The sequence below is a fragment of the Brachyhypopomus gauderio genome, chromosome 12 (assembly GCF_052324685.1).
Source record: "Brachyhypopomus gauderio isolate BG-103 chromosome 12, BGAUD_0.2, whole genome shotgun sequence".
Taxonomy (NCBI): domain Eukaryota; kingdom Metazoa; phylum Chordata; class Actinopteri; order Gymnotiformes; family Hypopomidae; genus Brachyhypopomus; species Brachyhypopomus gauderio.
Window position 1 is genome coordinate 21,157,573 of NC_135222.1, and position 25,274 is coordinate 21,182,846.

Here is a 25,274-nt window from a genome sequence, read left to right on the forward strand (position 1 = left end):
AAAAATTAAGAAAGGCATTTTTTACAACTTTCTGTAAAACGTAATTTAAAAAGAATGCAACTTCTGGTAAGGAGTAATGTGACGCTGGAAACATGAGGCAACACAGACGCTTGCAGACTTCAAAGATGTAAACACTTTAATAGTAGAAAGGTAATACCAAGGAGAGGTCGAGGGTAGTCTGGGTCCGTACACAAAAACAATCCAACCGAGCATAGGTACCAGAAGGTAGATCCAAAGGGGGAAAACGGAGACACGCTACCCAGAGAATCAGAGAGAATAATAACGCTTGGTATGCGTTCAGGAATTGTCGGCAATACTTTGCAACAAGGGAGGTCTTGTATAGAACACAGCTAATGAGCGACGGGTGTCTAATAATCCGGGGAGGCGGATCTCTGCCATCGTGGTCGGGCATTCTGGGAAGTGGAGTTCCTGGAGTTGGAGGCCGTGACAAGTAAATTAGGACAGCCCCACGTATTGTCCCACTTACAATAGTTACGATCACACACAGGTGTATCACATCAGGTACACATGATCAGAACATCGTTTCCCAGCATTTTGGATGAGGCCGGCCCTGTTTAAACCTCAGAACACTAGTCTGGTGTGTCCCTGACAGAAGAAGTGAGAGTGAGCACCATGGTGAGAACCAAAAAACTTCTGAGGCCCTCAGAAAGAAGATTGTTGCTACTTATAAGTCTGGTGAGGGATTTAAAAAAGATCTCAAAAGAATTTGACATCAGCCATTCCACCATCCGCAAAATTGTTTACAAATGGAGGACATTCAAACAACTGCAACGATGCCCAGGTCTGGACGTCCAAGCAAGTTCACCCCCAGAGCAGACCGTAAGATGGACGTACAGCAGGACGTACAGCAGGACCTACTGCAGGACCTACAGCAGGCTCTTGCTACTGTCGATGTAAAGTGCATGACTCTTGGAGTGGCCAAGTCAAACTCTGGATCTTAATCCCATTCAGATGCTGTGGAGAGACTTAAAATGGGCTGTACATGCAAGAAACATCTCAAACATCTCACAGCTGAGGAGTGGGGGGAGGAGTGAACGTTAATTTGTTTTTGATTGCAATTAAATCACTTTCTTTTCCAGAAATAAACAAAAACAAGATTGGACGTTGATATGTGAACATTTCTTTATAAAGAGCTGACTATATTTAATGGGTAGTTCACATGACTTCAGAAATGTAAGCAATGTTATACAGGAAACCAAAATAAATGTTTTTGTAGAGTTCTTCTAATTAGAAGAAATCTTTAGAAGCGTTCACATTACCAACCTGAAGTGACTTAAATCCAGTTTTTTTTCTTAATGTAAAAAACTGAGGCAAAAATATGTACAGGCACAAATCTGAACTTTTCAAATCATGGTCCTAAATTGGATTTGTAACCCTTTTATGACCTTGACTTGAATGTGAACCACTGAATTGGAAGTCATATGGATTTTTGCCTATATGATTGTATGTAGCGTTGTTGTCTTCAGCCTGCGGCAGGATAACAGTGGAGTGGAGAAACTGCAGTCACATTAGTATAATAGTATATATTATACTGACGGACTGTTTAGTGTCCTCCAAAGCAAAATGTCAGTGAAGGTACATACCACTGCAGAATTGATTCAGTGCTGTGGGTTCACACAGCTGTTTTATGAGGAGCTGGTCTGCTTCTCATTCCTCCCATTATATCAGAAAATGACTGCATGGTGCCAGAGGACGTCTGCAGGAATAGGTTAGCACATGCACCCCCATTCATCTTAGCCAGCATTTGGACTTTTGAGAAACCTGGAAGACATTACAGAATGGCCGTGTTCCTCTCTAGAAATTGTCTGCAGTGCATTTGGTGATGCAGATAAGCCATGATTGTTCACTGGCCCGGGAAGCCAGTCTAGCAGGAAATAGGAAAAGGAATTTGGAGCTAATATTGTATGTAAATGTCTTGAGATTTGGAAGTACCAGAAATTCTCCTCGTCAATATCACGTTTGTTTGACAAGAGTGCTAAATTCACCCTGCTGCCTTCGTGTAGTGTGTGACTGCTGTGCATGCCGCTGCCTTCGTGTAGTGTGTGACTGCTGTGCATGCCGCTGCCTTCGTGTAGTGTGTGACTGCTGTGCATGCCGCTGCCTTCGTGTAGTGTGTGACTGCTGTGCATGCCGCTGCCTTCGTGTAGTGTGTGACTGCTGTGCTGCCGCTAGTGTGTGACTGCTGTGCTGCCGCTGCCTTCGTGTAGTGTGTGACTGCTGTGCTGCCGCTGCCTTCGTGTAGTGTGTGACTGCTGTGCTGCCGCTGCCTTCGTGTAGTGTGTGACTGCTGTGCTGCCGCTGCCTTCGTGTAGTGTGTGACTGCTGTGCATGCCGCTGCCTTCGTGTAGTGTGTGACTGCTGTGCTGCCGCTGCCTTCGTGTAGTGTGTGACTGCTGTGCATGCCGCTGCCTTCTCCATCTGTCAGACCATCTCAACAAAAGTTCCTCTTCAATGATCAGCAGCAGTCTCCTTCTAACCGGGTCCGTTATGTTTGTCTGTGTGTGATCAGTGTGTGTGTTTACACTGGGGTCTGTTTCTTTTGATCTTCATTTACTGACCAATCAAGACGGAAGATGCATTCTGTCAAAAGCTAGTTTTGGCTGTTTTGAACACCTTGAGCTATACAGCAAAGATTCTGTATATGAATATGTATAAAAAGCTCCAAGAATGTTCATCCGTCTCGTTCTTCACATACCTCGTCACGTGCTACCCACACCCAAAGAACTTCATTTAGCCTTCTCTAGATGATCTGGTGCACCTCACTGTACAAAGCCATGGTGTAAACACACTCTCTTTGGCACTTGCCTCTAGATTAGAACATTCTACAAAATAGAAACAAAAATGTACAACATGTAAGTATTGTTGTAAATGCCTATATGACTGAATTAAGGTAAAGCTAGTGGTGTGTTTTTTGCATTTTAATGCAAACTGAAATAACTGATTACACAGAAAAGGGTAAATGGCTGATATGGTTTTTCATTGGCAGGACTCCACACTGCCTGTAATAGCCACACGTTCATCTCTTGACTCGGGTTGATCTCTGGGTAAATAACAAATCTAGTGTTCTACATTATAGAGACACTGAAATTATAGCAGGCATGGCACGCCCTGATGTCAGTGTGAACGTGGAGGCGGGGAATCATGTCTGTCAGGCATCGTCTGTTGGTCCTGATGCATACATGTGGTACTAGTATATACATTATTCTGGTTTTAATATCGTGAGTCATCTCACTCATGATGCTTTTTGTTGCTGATTGTCGCAGGTTCCGCTTGCAAAAATGCATCATTGGTGCATGTGCACTGCTTTGGAGGATAGAGGCGTTCACTTGACAGAGATGTCACTTTCTGTTCTTAATGCAAACCACCAAGATGTGCGAATCCAATTTGAGCAATGAGGCTTGTAAAGTGAACATTGCCTTTCTGAGTGAAGGAATACACCCTTGGAGCTCTGAGGTGCGATATAATTCATTTTCATTAACAAACCTGCGAATCATACGCATTCACTCTGAAGGCACGCAAGAGCACTGCAGAATTAGCTGATCTAAATCAGACACGAGCATTGTGCCTCTCAGCAGGAATTTCTGTAAACCTTCTTCACTGCCTCCTCATGCTGAAAGTGGTGCAAATCGATTCTTGCACGTTTCTGTGAAATGTGTTGTCTCCATTCAATCTGAAGAAATGTGTTCTCTATAGTTGGTTTTACTCCAGTTGAGTATTTCAGTTTCGGTATTGGTTGAGCTTTATAGCTTAATAAGTTTAAGTGTTTACATTAAAGGTTACACAAACTTACAGACAGGCTTAGACAGTGAGGACAGAAGCCATTGGATCAACACCCACGACTACATTACATGGAACGCTGTTGAAGGCTCCCTTGTGCTCTGGAACCTGTGGAAATCACAAATAAGGGGGTGTGCTTTGCTCCACAGAGTAAAACATTAACAGCTTTGACCCAGATAATGTGAACAACCTCCTGAAGTACCTCCACAGTGGGGCAGGTGCTATCTCCTGTCCCCTCTCCAGGGCAGTTCTGTTGTTTCAGGTGTCTAATTCTCACGACGTCACTAAGTGTGGGTTTGTGTAAATGTGTGTATAATGGTAGCCTGAAAGCTTGACTTGCTGCGTTCAGACAACGTCTGAGATCAGGAACTGCAGAGAGCCTTGTGAGGTGGAGCGTGGCATGGTGTTTTTGTGGGGTATACCACTTTTGTTTGGAATTCTGCATAATTAAGCGTAATTTGTTTAGTTTTGTGTGCATACATATTGTTCCGTATTGGTTTTAAAGAAAAAGAGGAGGGGCTTCTGGTGCCAAAGATGGCAAATAATCACTAAGTCAAGAATTAGCATTCCATTCCCAAAAGATCAAGTAATGGACTTAATATGAATTAATTCATCTCCTCATGAGCCATACTGGCAGATAGTTTTAATTCTGCCATGTGTTACTTTAATAGAACAAGTCATTAAAATCAATTCTTTTGTGGTTCTGTTATCCAAACTTCAGAAGTCTGCAGAGCATGCAGAATGCCAAATATAGGCACCTAAATATTAACAACCCCCCCCCCCCCCCCCCCCCCCCCCCCCCCCCTTTGGTGAATTAACGCCTAAAACATAGAATTACCACCTGCTTTGTTCTTTGAAGTCCAGCTGGTCCCAAATGAGCACTGCACAAAAGTGAGGACTTTGCTTTGCAGACCGCTGCCTTTTGTGTGGGATTTTGCAGGATTAATTGGATGGTGGAGACAGATCTATGGAGCTTAACCTGAAAATGCTGCTTCTGTCTCCAAAGCATCCCTCTGGCTCTAAGAGGGAACGGGTCAATATCCCGATCAATACGGCTGATTAAGACTGCGTCTGTATGACCACTGACAGACTGCATTAGACCCTCGCGTGTAGATGTAAAGGGACATGGTGATTAGGGAATGTGCACTTGTCTGTGGACATCAGGGGTTATAGTTCGGAGAAAAGCTGAAGAACTCTGTCCACTGTTTGGAACCTATAAATGAATCACATGAAGTTTGGATGTTCACTCTGTATTCCATCTCGGCCCCCCTAAAAACAAGTTATTAGTGCGGTTCACCGTGGAGAACGACCTTGGTCTTTAGAGGAATTGTTCACACTTACAAGTGGGTTTACTTTGCGGCCTTGGTCACGGTGTAGGCGATACGTTCCCGCTTACATAACTGTGCAAAGAGCAGCACTGAGCACGCATTAACACGAGCGCTGGAGCTCAACCCTGGGCCGTCCCTACTGTGGACACGACGCGCCACACACAGCCCATGTTGAACAAGTCTGCCGGCACGTCAGGCGTGATCTGACTCCTGACTCGTCAGTTTGCGCTTGACCTCTGAGGCCAAGTAATGGAAGCTAATTCTCCAGCACTTATCGCCACTGCGGGCTGCACTTAGCTCAGCGTTTGCTGTTTGTTACATCATTTCTAATAGACTTGTGTACTGACAGCGTATGGTGTGCTGGTCTAAGATGGACAAAAGTAAAACCCAGGGGCCAGTTAAAGGGTTTTTGCATTCGCACATGGCTCTAATCCAATAACGGAGGTAGAGAAACCTAGTGTTGGTGATCTTGCAGAAGGACTCTTACAGCTATAGCATGATGCACGTGCCCAGACCGAACCCCAGTCCCCTACAGGAGTAGCCCTGTGATGCTGACTATACCAACCACAACGTTGTTTCAGTCATTACACCAAGCACTTTGAGGTGCTGCATAAACGAAAATTATTATTATTATTATTACAGTGTCAGACATTTCTGAAGAAGACATTTTTGTTGCATTCTAGCCACAACCTTATACGTTTTATCCCGATCCAGAGATCATTGCCTGAAATCTGTTTGAGGAGGAATTGCTGAGGAAGTCCCTGTTGTCAGTTTGTGGCTGCAAGCCATATTTCACAAACATCGAATCCTGAGGAAATCTGTGGAAACATTTAGAAGAACTGGCTTTGCTTTTGTTTCCCAAAACACAGCAGTGATTGACTTTGGAGTATTAACTGTATTCTGGTATTTTTTTCCAGCAGACTTTCTCCACTCGCTGTGATTTACATAATTAAGTCCACATCATTCATGTTTACATTAGTGACATACAGTGTAGTCACCTAAGCTCCATGGGGAATTGTCTGGTAAGTTAGACATTATCATAATATAGTTTCAGTTTGACATTGAGTTCAGTTTTTTTATTCTGATTTTGTCTCCTGCTTCATGCTGATTTGCCATCTGTTTTATCACACAGTGTTTATCTTGTTGTTTTAATCTTTTTTTAAGTATCTTAAAAAAACAATTACTATTACATATTTATGAAACCTTTTGCTGTCTTAACGCTGTCTAGCCAAATGGTGTCTTTTGAGGCCAGTTTTGGAGGGTTTCGGTGTTCAGTGGGGTGAACACCTCTCTGACCCTTGACCTGCACCAACCATTCCAAGCAAAAAAAAACCAGACTGTCTTAGCACATAGATTCAATTTGTCTTAAATGGAACATATAAAAATTGATTTTCTCTTAAAGGCAATCTTGGAAAGTTATCAGTCATCCACAGATGGCAGAGAGTGATTTATCAGCTCCCTCCTAATTAACCTTGGGGGTCTGTTCTGGACGTTGGCGGCTGAGAAAAGGTGACTAAATAATTAATTAGTCCCAAAGACTAATATGCTGGTGGTGGTGCTGTTCACACACAACTCTTCACAATTTGTTTTAGGTACACAATTCTTTTATGAAATTTAGATATGACTGAATATCTGGTTTGCTCCTTTCTAATATCTAGCTCCCTTTTTTCGTGTTTTCTGTGACATCGTGGATGTTGTTTAGACAATATGACAGTATGATTTTCCAGCCTGATTGTGGCTGTCTCTTAACTGCCTGACTGATGAAGTACTATAGTGTACTGTCATCACTGTATAGCCTCTGTACACCGTCCAGCTGTGCTGCTGTATCAAAGGAACCTGGTGAAGTAGTTTGAGGCTAAACAGCCAGATTCTTCAGTTCTTTTGATGAACAAGCATGGAGGATGTCGTGAGTCTAGTGCACATTCAACCTGAATTGAAACAAGGAGAAGCATATCACACTACGTAGACCCTAAGGCTAATGTAGGTGTGTGTGTTTGACTAATGAAACCAGTGAATGCACGAGCGTGGTCTATGCCTGCATGGCATGGTGTGTAGCTCTGCTCCTGTTAGTGAGAGCTGATGAATCAAGAAGCTGGAATATGGGACTTACCGCTGCCGTGTGCATGATGTTAGCAGCGCTGCCTTCAGCCATTCCACAGGGGCAGCACACAGCTGAAGACGGACCATATTAACAACTTTCACAGAAACTGCTGGGAGGGAACCCCCTGAATGTTCCGGCCCAGACTCCCCTTATCTGATCTGTCTATACCTGATGTTATATTCAGATCGTACCGGCCTGTTTTATTGCCAAGGTATGAGTAACAGTGTGTTCACAACTGCAGTGCAACTGTAATACACATGTTAAAGTGTTCGGTAAATGCTCCAGGACATTGGGTATTGATAAAGGCCTAGCAAACCTCCCCCTCCCGTTAGCTGAACTTAATGTAACAATTGATAATGAATCTTGGAGGCCATAACATAGCAGGCATTTCACAGGGGTTGTGAAATGCCTTCTCTGGTGTTCCATTGAATTAAACCTGTGGTGCCTCCAGAAGGCCCATTTAAACCAGGGGCAAAGCTGCTCTCTCTGCACAGCTGGAGGACAAAGGCAACCCGACGTAGACACACAATGATCACACTCCTTCAAACATTAGAAATCCACTGTTGTTGACCAGTGAAGAACATGAACTCTTGTTGTGTAGGACTGAGAGGCAGAGATGGTGTGGAGGCCTATGTGTCTTCTCCCTGCTGCGTGAAGGAACCCCCTGGCTGGTGAATGTTCGAGGCACGTCTGTCCCCAAAATGACTGGCCGTATTGTTTGTTTTGAGCGGGGCGCTCCCGTCGCCGCCCCCTGATGCTGATGCATCTTCCTTCACGAACACTGCAGAACTCTGACAATTCATCTCTAACGTCAGGTAGCATTCCAAAGATTTAAGCACCTAGCTAGCACCTAGCTGTACCTCCTTGCATAACATACCTGTGACCATTGCTCTATATTACTGGATTGGACGTCGCCTGTTGCCGCTATAGCTAGCAATGCGTCGCCCTCGGAGCCATTACTATGCATTGAGTCATGTCAGCAAAGCAGTGTAGTTCCTATGTGGGATGTGCATCCATCTGTCACAAAAACAGTCCTAGCGCCCTTATATCTTATCCGATTTTGATAAAATATGGCTTAAATTGAAGGTGAGAATATTGCCGATGTTGTGATATGTAAAACTTCGTATTATCCCAAGAGATAAATTCATAAGCAGTCTGGGAATTTTTCAATTTAGGTAATATTTGAACAAAACCCTGCACACAGACCCCTTCTTTCACCTGGCTAAAACTAAATAACACATGTATGTCATGTTTTTGATATTCAATCATAATTATGGTAAAAAGTTGTACATAAATAACTTTGATAAGTTTTAATTATGATCACAATTCTGATATTGAATCAAATTTATGAATGTATCTCTTTATTTGTCAACTCTCCCCGTTACAGCTGTAGTTTTCATAAATTCTTTAAGTGCAATACCTCTTATATATGTTCAAGTATAATATGAGATGGCATCAGTGTGGAGGAGCATCTTTGAGCACTACATGGCTAAATGTGGGTGAAATTAATTATGAAATTATGATAGAGAAAATAATGAGTTTGAATCTGAAATTTAAGACAAAATTGGCTACAGAATTTCATCAACTTTAATAAAATATTTATTATTATTAATATGGTCTGGAAGGTTGAAAATCTGCTGTAGATGACGGTCCTCTCAGACGTCCACACTTTCTGACCCACAATTTGTACAGCTCATATTTTCTTTGTTTGTTGGGAAATCTGTGTAGAAAAATGGCATTTATTAAAAAAAACCTGTATTAACCTGGGGTGAGTTTCCCAAAACGTTCTTAGCGCTAAGTACTTCGTAACCTCTTTTTTACGTACAAGGATAAGAAGTACTTTAGCGCTAAGAATGTTTTGGGAAACTCACCCCTGTTGATTTAAAAAATAATTATGACAAATTTAATTGACTTAAATTTTCATTTGGTTTCATTATTTATTCAGTTTGTGTGAGAGAGTATCTATGGGACATAATGCCAACTGGACGGAACATCGGTCCCAGTAAAACAGATTTAGAGATAATTTTAATGAACATCGTATTTACAACATTATCCTAACATGATAACAATATTAATAACAATATATTGTAATTTGTTGGAACAGAAAACTTGTTTTTAAGTGGGTTTACTCGACATAGCTTTATCAAAATCAAGCTAGCATGGACAGTCAACATCCCTCATCTCTGCTATTTTTTTTTAATAAAAATTGTTTTACTGACCTGTGAAATGTGATACCCTTTGATCTTGTGATCTTGTTGTCGTAGTTTTGACTATTTATGTCCCTCTTTGGTTTTCCTTACTTGATTGTCTGCTAGATCTCATTTTTATGTCCATCCATGACATGCTAAGTCACATGATGTCCAATCCAGTAATATAGATCAATGCCTGTGATAGGCTAACTTTGCATCCTAATAAAATGTGCCTCGGCGAACAAACTCCAGCACACATATGGTTGCCTGCCCACTGTAGTTCCGGGATGTTGGATGAACGTCATGGGGAGACACAAGCTGTTGCCCTCAACACTGCCCGTCTGTCTCTACGCTTCTCCTCCATCGGCCATCGCCCACGTTGGCTGCTGTAATGCTGATGTCTCCTCCTCCTGCTCTCCAGCACGGCCAGAAATGACCCACAATTACCCACATGGTCTCTCGCAACTAGACTGTTGTGGCAATTTAGTACTGTTTGCCTTTGTAAAACTGAACATCACAGGTGCCTACAAGATGCAAATATTCAACTTGTACAATACATGTAAATAATTCTGGTTAAATTAATGCATTCTAACATTAAACATGAAAGGTTGACCTAATAAAATTGTAATGTATTCCAAGCCATGTGGCAATCACAGTGTGTTATTATAATTGTGGGCATAGCCTGGTTTAATTTGCATGGTGCTCTGAACAGTTCTCATCAGATTAGGATGAAGATATAATTGAAGGTTAGGACTGTTACTTCCGACACCTCAAACCTCCTCGAAGTTTCCAGTATGTCCTCCGTCCAGCTGTGAAATATTGAACCGGGCAGATCTCAGTTCATGTGAAACGCACGACTTTAAATCCCATTCACATCTGCTCTGACCTTTCCAAGCTGGGAAGTATGACAGTGTGTTGCCATGGTAAAAGAAGACAACTGAGAAAGCTCGATTAGTGTGTGGATGCTACACGTGGCAGAGAGCAAGATGCTAATCTCACGGGCAGGCCCTGGGCGTCCGTGCGGGGCTGTCCTCACACACTCTTCCCCTGCTGCTGTGTAATGGCCCTTAATGCACTTGACAGCAATGTTTTTTTTAAGCAGCAGGAAGGTAATTACTAAATAACTGTTGAGGTGTTTAAGGTCAAGTGGCCTTTGCCACTTAAAGATTTACACAAGCGACAGGCCAAACAAGGACATGAAGTGGTGTCATGGCTGGTCGCCATTGGCCTGTTGGCTGTTGTCTGGGTTATTTTAACATTTGCTTGACGTATGCTTGGTGTGAAGCTGACGTCAGAGGGAAACATGTTTATCCTGGGTGAGAACTTGTTTTCGATAACATCTTGAGTCTTCTGAGTGAGTCTGGGCACGTCTGCATGTGTGGTCTGTTACTGCACATTCACTGGAGCTTAAGCCCAGATCAGAGAGTTCTAGGTTTGCTTGATGCCTGTTGATAAAATCCTGATTTCATATGATTTGATCCTTTTGCCTAACTAGACCTCAGATTTATTACTCAGGACAAAATACTTATGATTTTTTGGATCATATGAAAAGTACAGAGTTTGTGCCTTTGGGCTTGTTAAGCCACAGCAACTTATATTTGCTGTTAAGATGATGGGAGATTGCAAAAAAAGATGAACGATTATGAATAAAAACAACAGAATGTGTTAAGTTGGATTTCCTTGGTAGCGGGATTGTCTCTGCGTGGATGTGGTTTGGCTGTTTCGCATTTTGAGGGTTTTTTGTTTGAAAATGCTGCATGTTTTCAAACTTTGGTCTAAATGAGTGGAAACTGAAAAACAGGTGGTGGTAAGATTTAATTTCCTGTTCCCATGGCTCATATTTCAGACTAAACTGTTTCAGTTTAGTAGGAGATGAGAAAAACAAACAAAAAATGAAGTCAAAAATATTATTTGGAGGTACCATCACCTTGTGTTGTGATACTGCGCTCAGCGGGTAATATTTACTTTCTGGTGTGAATCTATCCACAGCCAATAGCCATGCTGTGTGTATAGATTTTCAGAGGTAGAATTAATACCAGTTATTTATTTTAACATTTTATCTGTTTGAACAAACGTACATATCAACCTACAACGTTTTAGCCATAAAGAATCTATTGTCTACTCTTGGTAAGATGGATCCATTTGAACTGTGAACTCACTCCCATCACACACACATAACAGAACACACGGAATAACACCTCCTCAGTTTAGTAGGCATAATAGAGACTGAAATGGTATAATATTGCTGTAAAGGACTCTTGAAATAAAGCTTGTATGTAATATTTTTCTTACCACTTTCATAAATGCATGTTGTGCTGTGGTATTGGAGTAGTCAGAATGGGCAGTGACTCCTTCTGTCTGCAACAGTAATTAATGTATTGAAAAATCAGCGTATTTGTTTAGCAACAGCGAAAGTATGTCACCTGGTCAGGGGTCACCTGGTCAGGGGTCACCTCGAAAGGGTTGTTAATTCCTCTAGTCAACACATGGCAGTTTTTCATGCCATTGCATTGCACAGTTGAGTCGTGATGTCTCTGCAAGAGCACGTTACTGCTGCATCGAGACAACATTACATTACTGTCTCGATGCAGTTACCGGTACATTAACTGTCAACACTGTGGGCTGGAGAAAAGGCCCCCGGTGATTGATTGATGCTGTGGATGAAAACTGCCATGGACAGGGTCAGTAATTCAGCGCTGTGGATGAAACCAGCCTGTGGACCAGAGGGGTCGAGTCATTCATGTAAGCAGCGTGTTCTAATTGTCAAATCATGCACAACACTGTACTAGATGTCATCATAGGGCTGATGAACGATATTATTCAATATTGCGCTTATTTCAATTAGTGATTATATTAAATCACTTTTATGATCTTTTTGTTGATTTCTGTCATGTCACTACTACATGATTTTTTTGAAACCATTCACTTTTAGCTATTTTTAATAAATCATTGTAATCTATGGTTAGTTTAAGTGTGTTAATGGGAACCGTTCTTCCAGAAGCACTTTTGTGAGGTCAGATGCTAATGTTGGACGAGAAGGCCTCACTCACATTTTCCACTCTGATTCAGCCCAGAAGTGTTCTGTCGGCTTGAGGTCAGGACTCAGACAGGCCAGACAGGAGTCTGCCCTAGAGTCCAGTGGCGGCACACACTTTATACCACTACACTCTGAATTGCTCTTGTATGGCTTGGGTGCAGCTGCTTGGCCACAGAAACCCATTCCACGGAGCTCCCTACGCATTGTTCTTGAGCCAGTCTGAAGGCCACATGAGGTTTGGAGATCTGTAGTGATTGCAGAAAGTTGGTGACCTCCATGCACTATGACCCTCAGGGTCCACTGACCCCGCTTCGTCATTTTTACGTGACCTACCTCTTCGTTCGGTGTTGTTCCTAATCTCTTCCATTTTGTTAGAACACTGTGTTGAAACAGCCATGAAATTAGTACAGCAGATCATTTCATTTTACATTCCTAAAAAGCTGGGCTATTAAAAGTCGTCATTTTATATTTGGTTGGGGCTCATATGAGGTTTTTTGTGTTTGATTTTTATACTGGCTTCTTGTGCCTGAACACTGCCCGGTTGTGGTTAAAATGTCTTCAAATAAAAGGCAAGACGCATCATTCTTCCTGTGACTGGAGTCATTTGTTCACACAGAAAGCCATCTGAGAGTGAATGTAAATGTCTTTACATGTTGAAGCCAATTACGTTATTATCAGCTCCGAGTCTTAGAAAGGGCTTATGCGGAAGTGAAGAGATGAACAGGAACACACTGTTTGAGATGTTGATATCTGTGCTATTTGGTATGAAAGGGCTTTATTTAAAGCTGCACTGGTGCAGTTGTTGAATGCCCCAGAGCAGCTCTGAGCTCGGTCATGACTGGTCCTCTCTATTCCTAAAGTTCATTGTGCAGATTACCAGATTTGATTCTGGTCCTGAAGTTATAGCAGATAAGATTTATAACTTCAGCAAGGTACTGTTCCTCCCTGTTTTGATTTCCTCAGGGAGCATATGTGCTAGAACAACTGTGTTTCTTTATGTCCATATCCAGGGGGACTAAATTTAGTGATAAAGAAAATGCGGACTGGGTTGTTTCATTTTCAGGCATGTCGGATATAGTGGATGTGCCTTGGTTTAGCAGTATTGACGGCATGTTGGTGGACTGAGGTATTTTAGAGGTGGAAAGCTTTTCCTGTGGTCCTTCTCATTCTGTTGAGGACTGAAGAACTCGGGACCACACGGGGCAGTGGCCTTACACGACTTCCTCTGTTCATTAGCTTCACGCTAATCCATTTGAGCACTCCATCCTCTGATGTTTGCTGTCATACAGTTGTAGGCGTCTGGGGAGTTTGATCCGTCCCCGGTCGTTATCTTGACTGGTCTTGTGTAGAATTTCACTTAATGCACTCTGTGCTTGCACATTATTTATTTATTGGTGTTTTGTAACAGCACAAACTGGAGCAGTGCTTCAGAACCTCGGGTGTTTTTGTATGAGTAAACTTCACTGTGAGGAAGTGACTGGTGTTGCTGCCGTGAGTTTACTTTTGCATAAGCAACGCCGGCTGCTGCCACAGGCCATGGCATTGACTCATTACTCTTCTTTCTCCCATTAAAGTCTGTACAGATTGATTAGTGACCAACCTGCTTATCTGTACAGTTCACTTTCTCATGTTTTATCGCATGCTGTAATCATGTTTTGAAGTGTGGGTGCGTGCGCGTGTGTTTGCGTGTACGTGTGTGTGTGTGTGTGTGTGTGTGTGTGTGTGTGTGTGTGTGTGTGTGTGTGTGTGTGTGTGTGTGTGTGAAATAACATTGGAGTCTGCTGCAGGGTTGTCTGTAATGGGTAACAGTTAACCATGTTAGACGTGCCCAGAGGTTTATGCTCTGAGGATGGAGCCTGCAAGAATAATTAGGGCACAGAAAGCCAGAAATGGGTGTATACATGTTTGATGTAGTAGTTGGTGTGGTTGGTGTGGTGTAGTGCGGTGGAAAATGATGGTGCCTTCATGGGACACCCAGACTCTGCAGACATGACAGACTATTCTTCACTGTCAAACTGAAAGACATTATTATCTCCATCCCACTTTATTCCTGTTCCTTAGTAATTACCACCTGTCAACTGTTACATTTACAATTTGAGTAGAAAATGTATTTTGGACACCCCTCTCGCCTGTTCTGATCAGTGAGCTCGAGGAGGTCTGGAATCTGTTGGTAATGTGATTTGTTTTGCTCTCTCCTCCCCCACAGTCAAGTGGAGTGCCTACATCTTCCTGTCTGTCATGGCCTCCAAACCCCACGCCCCACTTATGAAGAAACACAGCCAGACCGATCTGGTGAGCCGCCTGAAGACGCGTAAAGTCCTGGGTGTGGGGGGAGAGGACGACGACGGAGAGGTGCACAGATCAAAGGTACCCACCCGCACGTCTTCCTGTGATGTTGCACCTGGCAGCATGTGTTCGTGAACCTCGTCCTCTGAGCCTCATGGCGCTGGAGGCCACGAGGAGATGCGCAAAGATGTGAAAGACGCATTGAAATGTTCCAGAGTATCGCAATCTCTTGCCATCTGTAGGGCTGGTGGATGTGTGTGTGAGCTGGGCCAGTGGTTGGAGGACTGGTCCATTAGCGCAGCACTGACTAACAGTCACGCTGGCTCCGGCTTCGCCCTGTTAAATCCTGGCGTAGGCCAGGGAGAATGAGATGTTTGGGCAGTACCTGCCCCTGACCACTGTGGCATGCAGGCTAACGTGAAACACAGATGGCACTCAAACACAGCCTTGCGTTGTGCTGTGAGCCACATGCTGCTAGAACAGCTATTAAAGGGATCCTCGCACACACTTTCCTCTTTTTAAACACTCAGGTGGTGCCTCCTTCAGCCGTGTGATGCATCGTACCGTGTGCATAAATATCGCTTTGCCCTGCCTAAACAGACGAGGGCCAGCTGGTCTCCAGCAGATGTTCTGTGAAGGATGTGACGTATTCTCCACGATGCGTAATGTGTGCAGGAAGACCGTTTGGCTGCACGTTTACCTTTACCTCTGCTGCTCCTTGTGGTTTCTGTAATGCTAATGGTAGTTTTTAAGGTTTGCCTGCAAGTTATGAAGCATCTGTACACTTCAGAGAGAGCAGGATGAAGAAGATCTACTGGAGAGAGAGCGAAACCCTCCATCTGGTCCAGAACATTGTCAGAATGAGCAGACCTTCCTGGAGCACTGAAGTCTTCCACAGTACACATGCTCATGCTCGCAGTAGCCCCAGGAATCTGTAGACTTTATGAGTATAATATACTTGCTATACTTTGAATAGTAAGTATAGCGTAATTTAATCTGAGATGTATCTTTGTATGTTTGGCGCAAAATTTATGTACAGTTTTGTATTGAGGTACTTCTTAAGCTGTGTTGCAAAGCTTTCACACCAAATGATGATGATGTGTGTGTGTGTGTGTGTGTGTGTGTGTGTGTGTGTGTGTGTGTGTGTGTGTATTATAAATTATATATTGATTCCTGTAAAGCTTGAATAAACCCATGCACTTGCATAGTGTGGCAGGTTACGCCCACTCTGGTCTCAAAAAGTCTCAAAAGAATCTACCACACCATCCATCCATTCATAACCACAGAGGGTAGTCTGCGTCAGGTCTTTAGCAGTGACCTGAGATAGCTTTATGTTCTCCAGCCGTTCTGAACGACCTTTCGCCCCAAGGCTTGCAGTCCTGTAACATCGTTCAGATCCTTGTACTCTTCCAACTGCAGTCCCAATTACGCCTTCATTACTTGAGCAGACATGACCTTTACCCGAGACCAGTTCAGCTGCACAGTGCCCCAGTACAAAAGGGTGTTCACCTGCACCAGGTAACCCACCCTGTAGAAGCTTTTAGCAGAGCCTGTCTGAGTGGCAGACAGAATCACCCTCTGCTCTTATCAGAAATGCAGAATCTGTCATGTTGCACGTGCTTTTCAGTGGTGCTACTTTTACTGTGACTGGCCCATCCTGCCTCTGATGAATATTTTGAGAATTAAATGTGAAATACGAGGGAGCACTAACAGCCCCTTTCATCTTTTACATCAGAGGCACTAATGCATGAACTACATGTGAATAATTGACAAAGGATTCCTACCATTTATTATTTATTTTTCTGTACAAGCACTCAGTCATGTAGATTTAGTCATTTTTGACACAAAGGGATGCTCTGCTGCGTTAGAGGGCCACTCGGAGAAACCCAATCAGATACACCTGCTTCATTGTACCATGGAAATATCCTGTTAGGTACTTCCTTGTGGGATTGTCCTTTTACGGAAAACATTACAATGTACGTGTTGGCAACTACTTAGGATCTACTTAGGATGTTATAAATAAACAAATCATCCATAGGCTACATAAACATACTCTACTGTCTTTTCAAATGGGGAGTAGGATATGAGAGATGATTAAGGACTATGTTTTACATTCCTTAACCTAAAGAATGCTTTCATAGAATGTGCGGTTGGTGGAGGCTTGGGGTTGTCCTGCAGTAGTAGACCTACTCTGATGTGTGTGTGGACATGCTGTTGTCCTGGAGTGATAGACCTACTTTGGGAGGTCTACAGACCTACAGTCTCTCGTAGTAAAGCGGTAAATAATTCTGCATTTCTGTTCTGAAAGCAAATCCAGGAACACATGCAGTCTAAAAATAATAAGTGCTGTGTTTTCAGTGAATCTGCTTCTCCTCCGCCTCCATTATGTGATTGCACTTGAAGGGGGCCGCTACTAGTCTTAAGTGGCGCTAATTTTAAGTGGCGCTAATTTTAAGTGGCGCTAATTTTAAGTGGCACTAGTCTTAAGTGGCGCTAGTTTTAAGTCATGTTAATGCTAAATGATGCTGCTGGCTTGGCTCCAAAAGGGCCTGAAGAGAACATGCGTGTGTCAGACAACACAACAGATCCAGAACCCCAACTAAACACTAGCAGTGAGCACCAAGTAGCATTAGCGCTTCTCCTAGCAGCCGGGGGCCATGTAGCACCAGCAAAACACCCCGCGTACATACATAGTGGAAAATGGTTGTCACTTTAAAACAAATTACTTTTTAAATACATTTATGCTGTGAACACCAGTGATATCTCGCAGTATCTTTTAGTCACTAAACACACTCGGAATGCGTAACGGGAGTCCTGGCACTCAATTATGTTCCCCCACTTGAAGCGCTGCCATAAGACTGAAAAGAGGTGCAAACCAGATAGTGGAAGCAAATCATATAGTGACACAAGGGGTGTTGCGGGGCGTTTTCAATTATATGTAAAAAATTATGTTCTGATGTCATGTCTCTTGTTTAATCTTGAAAGAAGAAAGGAAACAACAGCAACAACTAAAAAATTCTAATATTGTGAATTTTTACACTTTGAATTTAATGGCAGAAATGTTGGTGCATTTATTGTCTTTGTACTTGTTGAACAGTGTACTTGAACAGTACTGACGGGACTGTACTATTCAGGATTTATCCAGATTTGATTTGGCACGCTGAAACAAAGCCCTACTGTGAAACCCCACTGACTTCTGTCATAATGGGACCATTTAAATCAGCAGTGCTTTCTGAAATTCCCCTTATACTGGCAAAGACGAGTTCTCTTGGACTGAGTTTCCTCTCCTGGTGTCAGTAAATCTGACTTCGTTTAGGTTCCACTACTTCATGCCAGGACGTAGAGATGCTGTCCAGTTTTGGTTTGATGTGTTTTATTTATTTATTTATTTATTTTTTGCTGTTGCTCACAGTTCTGAGGTCAGTAATTATGCTTCGTGGAGGAAAATGGTGTGCTTATGTAAACCACCGAGCTGGTCCTTCAAAAACGCATGTGACACAAGTAGAACAAATGACAGGATCTTTAGACCTCGAGGGATATTTATTTCTGAGTCTGTATATCTTCAGGTAACGCAGGTGTTTACACAGGTGTGGGCTGGCCCTGGGTTGTGTCCTCATTGATGTTAGCACCTTTGGTTAAACTTTTATACATGATACAGATCATTTGGAAATCTCAGGTTTGTAAATCTTATTATTTTGATGGCTGCTCTGTTGTGAAAGTAATTTCTACAACAATATACATAAATGATCTAGTGGTGTCTGCTGTGAGTCCAGTGTTACCCAGTAGGGTTCAGCATCGGTGCTGGGTTGTCTGGAGTTTAGCTGTCATAGAAATAATGTCCACAAAACCAGCACTCGCACAAAAAGGATTTTTTTTTTCTTCAGAACTTTTCCTCCAGTGATGTACGTCCAGAATGTGATTCTAGTTCATAAAAGGCAGAGATGGCCTGTTCTGAATGCCTTTTTACAGCCTTCAAATACGCATTTGTGTTTCCAAATAAGCATTTGAATGCTCATTATTAAAAATGACTAACGAAGTGTGGCAACATGGGAGGGGCCACGTGTGAGGTGCAGGACGGGGAGGAGACCCAGCTGAATCACTCCACAGCTGAAGCAGTTTGAGCTGACGTTACCTGTGCTGTTTGTTTTTAGCAGAGGGAGAGTAAAAAATGGAAAGGCTTTCCTTGGTGACGTGGGGCTCAGGCCAAATCAGTGGGCTGGCAACTACATGTCTGAACAAAGGGAAAATGCCTTCTGGTCATTCTCCTCTGGCGAATGGCTTCTATGTAATGCAATAATATTAAAGTTTTATAGTCAACCATAGTAATAGCATAAATACATTTTTTTTTTCATTTTCAAAAAGTAAGGAGTGATGCTTCCTTATATATGTTATTTATATGGTGGTTATGAGTGAAAATCAATCAAAATTTACCATGTGACTTTTAAAACGTCTAGATGATGTAGTAATCCAGCTGTATGAAATCCCAACCAAGTCCGATAAGGATCACTGTTTTTACATGTACTTTCAGCAGTCTAATCATGCACCCATGACATGTCAATTTCAGGCCGCATATCTTGCGGTGAATATTTTCCTTGTGCAGTTTAGAGTTCCCACACAGCTCCCTTTAAATTGCACACAGATCCTTTAAACCCTGTCAGATGGAGGCTTTGTGGATTGTGCTGGTTTTTCCAGCACATCTCACAGATGCTCGATTTGGAATAAGATCTGGAGAAGCTGGAGGCCAAGTGGCCAGTTTGAACTCATGCTTGTCTTGTTCCTCAAACCATTCTTGAGAAGTTTTTGCAGTGTGACGGGACGCATCACCTGCAGACACCCACCTGCATTTAGGCAACACACATGATGCTATGAAGGGGTGAACTTGATCTGCTGCAAGATTTTGATTCATGTCAAAACATCTACGTCAATACCAGGATCCAGTTTCCCAGCACTGAATTACCCAGATCATCCTGTTCTGCCTCCTGGATCCAACTTTTCCTCATTCAAGCAAAGCAACGCATCAGTCTGTTGCTGGTTCAGTGGTTGGCTGCCTTTGGTCCACTTTTGATAGGTACTGATCACTGCATACTGGCAATACCCTAAGCGTCCTGCTGTTTTAAAGATGCTCTGACCAAGCCATCTGTCCATTACAGTTTGGCTGTTGTCTGAGTCTGATCTCCACACGGTTGTCAGAGTCAGTCTGATCACCACACTGTGAAAAAGAGTTTTGCAAAAAAAAAAAAAAAATCAAAAGGGGAAAATCTGATTTAGTGATCAGAAACCAACATACCATCTGAATTCAGCTTTCTGGAATGTTCAGGTCCTGTTTACATCACTTATTGGTCTTTTCTGGATTGTGCGTCAAGCTTTAGCCACTAAAAATCCTTTTGAAGTCTCATTGTAATTGTCTGGATGGTGGGTTTTATCATATCCAGTTAATTCCGTACACAGTGCTCAGCCGTGTCCAAACAGCCTCCTTAGGAGGAGTGCAGATGAGCAGAAGTCTATGGAGAATGACAGACCGGACCAGTCTGGACACACCAGGGTCGGGTGTCAGCTGAATTATCTGACTGGAGTCTCCTTGGGGAATCTGCAGGACAGAACAGAATGAGAATTAGATGTTTATGACTGGAGCATCTCAGCCCCAGACAACCTGGCTTTTGATCCACCGTGTTCGATGTGTGTGGGGTCAGGGTGGGCGGGCTTCTCGTGAACAGAGGTGTCAATTCCAGGTTCAGAAAGTAAAAGTCCTCACCAGGATTTTGCTCAAGCTTGCTAGATTTTCTAATTAGTGCAATCCAGGGAAATTGGTGGAATCAACGCAATCCAGGAAGCCTGAGCAAAATCCTGGTGAGGACTTTTACTTTCTGAACCTGGAATTGACACCTCTGCTCATGAACCTGCCAGGTGTGAGGGTTTAGGTTTCTCTTCCTCTGTGTATCATTGTTCTCACACTTAGGTCCTCTCCAAGGTCCTGAAGTGGGAGCTCGTAACAGGGGATAGTGGCACAAACTGGTCCGTGGATGGTGCCACGCCCGCTCGGTGCCATACTGTTAAAGCCATCTTTTACTAGTTGATGAAGTGTTATTACTGAGAAGTGTCGTGATGCTCATGTTGTGATTTCTTCTTTTTTCAGATCAGTCAGATGTTGGGCAATGAAATTAAATTCGCTCTACGAGAACCCAATGGGCTCAGGTAAGACTATTGGCAAGAATTGGCAATCAATTCAAAGGCAAGACTATTTCAATTTCACAATTTCAGATCTGTGCGTGTGTGTGCATGCGTGTGTGTGCATGCGTGTGTGCATGCGTGCGCGTGTGCGCGTGTGCGTGTGAGTGATTTTTCCCCATACCTCTTACTGTGCCCACTGTTCTTCCGAAGCTCCAGCTTCATCTCTCTTCTAAAAGGGTTTTGTTAATGTGAATTGTGTTTCATTACAGACTCTGGATCCTTCTGTCTGCTGTCGTGTTCACCAGTGCAGCTTTAATGGTGAGTCCATTGAGCAGCACAATGACCAACACATGAATACACATGTTCCTACACATTCACAGTAACTCTCGCAATTTCAATATCCATAAATATCTGACAGTGAGTCTGAATTGAGTTTGAGTTTAAAAGTCCAAAGAGGCTGAATTTGATGCAGATATTGTATAATTTTATTCATTCCCCATGTACTGTATGTGGCTAGAATTGTGGTTATTCTATTATTTGTAAATGTACATCCTACAACTTCTCTAACAAATGAGAAACTCGCGTCTTGTCACGGGACTTAAACACAGCCCTGTGGACGCTAGCACAGCCCAGTGGAGCAGACGTTGCCTTCAGATAATCAGATTCAACTGCTTATCGAAAGCTGCAAACACAACCACGAACAGCCGTAGGCCTTAATGGCACATTTGATTCTTGGACCTAATTGAATTGCTGCAGTGCATGTGATCAGGATCTAGGAAAACTCCTCAATAAAATTACAACTTGAAGCCAGAACGGAACAATGCGGGTCTGTTTGTGAGCTATGCATATATTTCACCCACCTCCCCCCCCACTGCTTTTCCATTTAAGGTCGCGGAGTCCAATGATTTTCTAGTTTAGTAAACAAAATGTCTTGGGTTAACAAAATGAAACTGCTTAACTGAGATGTAATTACAGGTGAGTTCCCTGCTGTTTTAGCATAACAAGTTTTACGGACCAGAGTGAGTGTGAGTGCTGATGTCGGCTCTGTTGTTAGGGGCGGTGCTTGAACCCACATCTTGGTTTCCATCTTGGCGTTATTAAAGCTTCACTGCCTTCACTTTGAGTCTTTATGCGCCGAGCCAGCACCCATCACTGCATCAGGACCTCAGTACTGTGTTAATGTACTGGCTGAGACCTCAGTACTGTGTTAATGTACTGGCTGAGACCTCAGTACTGTGTTAATATACGGCTGAGACCTCAGTACTGTGTTAATGTACTGGTTGTTACCTCAGTACTGTGTTACTCCTTTTAATGTTTCTTTTTTTTTATACTGTAAAGCACTTTGAGTTACATGTATGTATGAAAGGTGCTATACAAATAAAGATTATTATTATTATTATTATTAATGTACTGGCTGTGACCTCAGTACTGTGTTAATGTACTGGCTGTTACCTCAGTACTGTGTTAATGTACTGGCTGTGACCTCAGTACCGTGTTAATGTACTGGCTGAGACCGCAGTACTGTGTTAATGTACTGGCTGAGACCGCAGTACTGTGTTAATGTACTGGCTGTTACCTCAGTACTGTGTTAATGTACTGGCTGTTACCTCAGTACTATGTTAATGTACTGGCTGAGACCGCAGTATCGTGTTAATGTACTGGCTGAGACCTCTGTACTGTGTTAATGTACCGGCTGTGACCTCAGTACTGTGTTAATATACTGGCTGTGACCTCAGTACTGTGTTAATGTACTGGCTGAGACCGCAGTACCGTGTTAATGTACTGGCTGAGACCGCAGTACCGTGTTAATGTACTGGCTGAGACCTCTGTACTGTGTTAATATACTGGCTGTGACCTCAGTACTGTGTTAATATAAGACTGCTAGCCACTGCTTTAGAACCAAATCTTTGAGCTTCATCCTGTATTTTTGTATTATTTGTTTCAGGCCCTGGCCTTCCCCAACCAGCTGTATGAGATCATCTTTGAACTCACCACCACCCGAATCTCCATCAGACTTTATGGAGGTTCTCTGCTGAGTAGGTTCACCATCAACTATTTTAGTTGCACTCCTGATACATTAGCATTTACACTGATGACATTTAGCAGACATTACTGACTTACAGAAGAGCTTAGTCATCTATTCAGTAGGCACTCGGTACTCTGCAGATACTCAGTAGATACTGATCAACAGTAGGTCCAGTTAATCAACACTCAGTGGTATAGAGACACCAGTGCCATTTATATTTGTTAGAACCAGACCCTGCAGGATGATGGCTTACATGTTCACGACCAAAGTTGGACGTTCCTGCCTGTCTCATCAGCTTCCTGTAGCGTGCATGTCACTGTGTTGCTCCTGTTCTGAGGGGCAAACATACTGGTGGTTTGACATCTACAGCTTAATAGTTTTATTATCCTAATTATTTTCACATTATTTGCAAGAATTTATTCTACAGTTTTCCTCATCTAAATGGTATATAAATCATCATCTAAATGGTCATAAAAGTAGCATGATCTGTTTGTAAGGAGAGCGGAGGTCTGATGCACACACCTAAGTGGTGCCGTGACCCGTTCCTCTTCACGAGTTCTGAGGAAATGGCTCCACAGGAAATGTATTCACAACTACACAGAGATGATCTACTTTATTTCCAGTGTCAAGTGAACATGGGCCTGTAAGAGGTATAAATATTTAAAACCTCACCTTTTAAAAATGGATGGCTCCGTCCCCGTGGGTCTCATGCAGGGTGGACAGCAGGACACTGCTGCAGCTGTTGGGCTGGTAATGGTGCCCCCTGCCTGTTCTGGGTCATCTTGGAGAATCAGCTCATCCTTTTCACACCCTATGGTTATATGAGCAGACAGCGGCAGGAGGTCCAGTAATAAAAGACTGTGGAGGTGCACCATTTTATAGTCATAGGGCTGTGCGTGCACCCTTAGATGAAAAGCCGCTTGGACCGTATGGTGAATGGGGATGAGGAAGTAGTTACCATGCATGGCTTATCCATCTCCCAGTCTTCCCCAGTCCCACTGCCTCTGTGCTCACCCCATATAACCACCTCTCAGTCCCGCTGCCTCTGTGCTCACCCCATATAACCACCTCTCAGTCCCGCTGCCTCTGTGCTCACCCCATATAACCACCTCTCAGTCCCGCTGCCTCTGTGCTCACCCCATATAACCACCTCTCAGTCCCGCTGCCTCTGTGCTCACCCCATATAACCACCTCTCAGTCCCGCTGCCTCTGTGCTCACCCCATATAACCACCTCTCAGTCCCGCTGCCTCTGTGCTCACCCCATATAACCACCTCTCAGTCCCGCTGCCTCTGTGCTCACCCCATATAACCACCTCTCAGTCCCGCTGCCTCTGTGCTCACCCCATATAACCACCTCTCAGTCCCGCTGCCTCTGTGCTCACCCCATATAACCACCTCTCAGTCCCGCTGCCTCTGTGCTCACCCCATATAACCACCTCTCAGTCCCGCTGCCTCTGTGCTCACCCCATATAACCACCTCTCAGTGCTGCTGGCTTTACGCACCTCCTCCTGACAGCCACCCAGGTGACCTCAGCTGCCTCCCCGGCCCAGGGCACAAATATCCTTTGTCCATACTGAGCACAGTCCATACTGTGACTGCCCCGCTGATGCATCAAAGGCCAGTGAGAGGGCAGGAAGCGCTCGAGTAGGGGCGTCATTCCTTTGGCAGATGGGCTGAAGAAGCAGCTGATCTGGGCGTTATCTGAATCTGTCACGTGGGACGAGATCAGAGGGGCTCTCCACGTAGCCCTCAGCATCTGAGCCGAATCAGGACCTCCTCAGAAGACCCGTGTCCAGGACCGGGTGTTGAATCAAAAGCATGTGTGTTTGGGGGGGGGGGGGGGGGGGGGGTGCATTTGTCCTTTGAAAATCGTGACGAGGTCAATACAGACTGATTGAGCCTCTGTTCAAACGTCAACAGGTATTTCATTAATCCTCTGGAATGGTCTCTACACTGCAGAGAAGGTTCTCGTTCAGTGGACCCTGCTTACTGAAGCGTGCTACTTCGGTGTGCAGTTTCTTGGTAAGGTGGCCGTTCTGTTCCTGGTTTTATAATATGGTGCTCTTTCACCCTCCCACACTCTCTCTTTCCCCCCGTATGTACCCTCTGTCTGTTGGAACAGAGGGCTGAGAGTGCTTACGGGTGTGAGTGAAACCAGAGACTCTCACTTTATTTCACCATTCATTAAGAAAACTTCACACTTCAGGGAAACCTATTGCTTTTGTTTAACCCTGGAGGGCCTGTCCAAAATGCATTTGCGAGGTATTACAGCGCCCTCTTCTGGTTTCACCTAAAGTGTGCACTGTTCTTTGTCTAAAACGTTGGGATGCTTGATCGTG

General features: G+C 43.6%; 1 protein-coding gene and 1 long non-coding RNA gene across 2 annotated transcripts in view; one reads left to right on the forward strand and one right to left on the reverse strand.

The window, feature by feature from the left end:
• The window catches only part of tp53i11a (tumor protein p53 inducible protein 11a), a 30,204-nt gene that overhangs the window by 2,562 nt on the left and 2,368 nt on the right, over positions 1-25,274 (forward strand). Inside the window, exons 2-6 of the mRNA XM_077023786.1 lie at positions 14,660-14,820; positions 20,873-20,931; positions 21,177-21,225; positions 22,853-22,943; positions 24,856-24,957. Of these exons, the coding sequence (XP_076879901.1) occupies positions 14,692-14,820; positions 20,873-20,931; positions 21,177-21,225; positions 22,853-22,943; positions 24,856-24,957 (430 nt within the window). The 5' untranslated portion in view covers positions 14,660-14,691. The remainder of the gene's footprint in view (positions 1-14,659; positions 14,821-20,872; positions 20,932-21,176; positions 21,226-22,852; positions 22,944-24,855; positions 24,958-25,274) is intronic.
• On the reverse strand, positions 19,554-23,267 carry LOC143528188 (uncharacterized). Its single transcript, XR_013134391.1, has 2 exons — positions 23,187-23,267; positions 19,554-20,326 (listed from the first exon to the last, which is right to left on the reverse strand). It is a non-coding gene; the product is annotated as an uncharacterized LOC143528188 (long non-coding RNA).